The 2,770-nt window shown below is 40.3% G+C and overlaps 1 protein-coding gene across 1 annotated transcript; it reads left to right on the top strand.

The window, feature by feature from the left end:
- Positions 1–1,046: 1,046 nt before the first annotated feature.
- Positions 1,047–2,586, top strand: LOC127750514 (glycine-rich selenoprotein-like). Its single transcript, XM_052272374.1, has 4 exons — positions 1,047–1,214; positions 1,459–1,543; positions 1,626–1,745; positions 1,867–2,586. Exons 1-4 carry the CDS (start codon positions 1,196–1,198, stop codon positions 1,976–1,978), a joined length of 336 nt encoding a protein of 111 aa, XP_052128334.1. The 5' UTR covers positions 1,047–1,195; the 3' UTR covers positions 1,979–2,586.
- The last annotated feature ends 184 nt before the right edge of the window (positions 2,587–2,770 follow it).

The following is a 2,770-nucleotide window of genomic DNA, read 5'->3' as shown; positions in this document are numbered from 1 at the left end:
AAGCTAGCTGACACCTTAAATTTACTTATCTATTCTTTACGTTTAGTCAAAAGGTTTTTAAGGTATCATCTGCTAAAAAGGTCTACACAAAAAATTTCACTCAGTTCTTGCAAATCAGTGCTTTGCAGGCGGTTTGCAAATTGCAAATTGCCCTTTGCCTATCGTTTCGCTGACCACGGTGCCTTATACGGCCCCGGTCGGATATGCAACCCGCCGACACGCCTCCAAGCGGCCAGTATAACTACTTAAGAAATTCGCGGGCATATTCAGCCACCGTGGCATGGACGTATCTGTCTTTAATTTGTCACAAGAACCCGTGACAGCAGCCGCACCTAATACAAACGGAAAGTGCCATCACTTCCAATACTCCACCACATTTAGTTTGTTGAGCTTATACTTAGGATTCTGACCACTCCAAGGTGTGGAATTGTTACCGTGAGATGCTTCCACGATAAACGTCTTCTCTGCCGACGCTCCCGCTCCTGGGGCTGGAGCGCTTTCGGGCTACCTTGCTTTCGGGTGAGAGGGGAGGGGGAGCGGGCCACCAACCTCACACTCCTGCTTGGCGGGTTGGCCTACCCGAAGCGCACCACCAGGCGCTATTCTGCTTAGCCTCATTAGCACAGTCAGCTCTTGGGAGCGAGACCTCCAAAAACTCACGTTTCCCGTGACCGCGATTATTTTACTCGTTCTATTATTTGAGTTGTAAGTTATGGTTCTCACCCAACATGAGTGAGGTACCTCAGATTGCTGAGGTCAGAAAAATTTCACTTTCTCTATGATTAGGCGAGGAAAAATTGTGTCGCTCATTTCGATCACAGACTCTCACTTAAGGATTTCGGTGAGACATGCATTGTGGAAGCACGATAACTTGAAGTTAACTGAGGATTCAGCTGTTAATCTGTTCGTATCCGATCCCCTCACACTCACGCAGGTCTGTCTGTCACTCAATGGATTTCAACGCTCCCACGCGCACACTGTTCGCAGAGTCAACTATTTGCAGTTTGTATTGCCTGCCTATAGAGGACATAGTCTGACGTCATCACGTTTTCTCTCATTTCTCCCCCGCTTCAGACTTGATGTGGGTGGTGTTATTGTTTGAAGTTGTGTTCTCGGAAGTAGAAGGTTCCAGTTTCAGGCTGACGTGGTGAAATCCCAAGTTACTTTTCATCGCTTTTTAAGATCCTTGACCAAAATGACTTGGATTGACAACGGTAATAGCTTTACGTACTTTAAATGTTACATTTATACTATGCCATTGCTCCGACTAGTTCAGTAATAACCTTTCTTTTTAAGAATTCTTTTCTGCTTTTTTATTATAGACAAATTTCCTTGAATACTAATCTTTATCAGACATCAAAATAAACTGTGCTCTATAAAGCATTTCATGTTTACCTAATTTTAATGGGCACTTTGTGTTTAGCATTCTTTTGTTCAAATTTTACTTTATTCTTTCAGATGGTACAATTCACGAGTCCATGCCATGGGGTGTTTCCAAAATCACATCCATGTTCTGGGGATTTTTGAATGTTGTGTATTTGTTGTAAGTAAATATTTTGTGTATTTAAACATTCTAGTATTGCTGTTTAGACTTTGTCACCATTATTGTGTTTTGTGTTTTGCAGCTTCACAACCCTCATTCCAGGTCTACGTAATTCAGATGGGGAGAGCACAAGCTACAGAGCACCTCGAGGTGGTGGCGGTGGTGGTGGAGGAGGCGGTGGGGGTGGTTTCAACGGACGCGGGTATGTTGACTCAGCATATGATCCACTATCACAATTTGATCAGTTTCAGCTTGTAATGGAGAATTTAATGGGCTACATCTTTTTTGGGGGTCTCACTTCCTGTTCGTCTTTCCTCATACAGCCCTCCTCGCCCACCAAAGCCAAGAGGAAACTTCAGATCATTTGGTGATATGTTCGGCCAGGGCTCTGTCAATATGGGAGGTTGCCCTGGTGGGAGCTGTGGCAGAATGTAAGATCAAACAACATTGAGAGGAAGCCTGCTTGAAACAATTTTGTAATATGCCTATTTGAGAACATTGAACTATTTGCTTGTAATTACTACAGTACCTTCACTATTAAAACAAATTTCCACATCAAAATAGACTTGGATTCAAAATTGTTTTAATCTAGGCTTCGTATCTTTTAATCTACTGAAATGTTGAGGTCATAAATGAATTGTGATAATATTTAGAGTGTAACAGTAATTGTGGAGTGTAAATCCTTTGCACTGAATTTCTTTTCTTGTTCTCTCTGGGAACTGCTAAATTTAATCTATTAATTTTTGTAAATACTTTAATGTGTTGTTCTTATTTTATTTTATTTTTCTTTTGCAATGTAATCTGTATGCGTGAGACGAAAATGTTTGTCAACACACTTCACTGTGTCAAGAGCAGCATTCCAGATTCATTTCACATATATAGATTAGTTTCTTTTTTCATATTCCATCTTGTTGTCATGTGTTCCTGATGTCAGTGAGAGTGATGTGTTAACTACTATAAATCTTTGTATTTTTTTTTCCTTGTTTGGCTGTCTTGAATGGTCTTATTTCTAATGTGATAAATATATGTACTTGAGAAGTTAATGTGCTTTAGAATATTTTGTTGTTTTAGAGACAATTTAAGTATGCTTGGCAACATTCATCAGTAGTTACTAGTTACTAGTGAAGGTGGAATGAAGAATCACAAATCAGACGTTGGTTTGTTGAAAGTTAATTGAAAGGGCCTCACATTTTTCTGTATTGACGTGATTTCATCATTTATTTATTT

The sequence above is a fragment of the Frankliniella occidentalis genome, unplaced genomic scaffold (genome assembly GCF_000697945.3).
Source record: "Frankliniella occidentalis isolate FOCC.00 unplaced genomic scaffold, Focc_3.1 Scaffold202, whole genome shotgun sequence".
In the NCBI taxonomy this organism is placed as follows: Eukaryota; Metazoa; Arthropoda; class Insecta; order Thysanoptera; family Thripidae; genus Frankliniella; species Frankliniella occidentalis.
The sequence above is the reverse complement of the archived record's forward strand: the minus strand, read 5'-3'. Positions and strand labels throughout refer to the sequence as shown.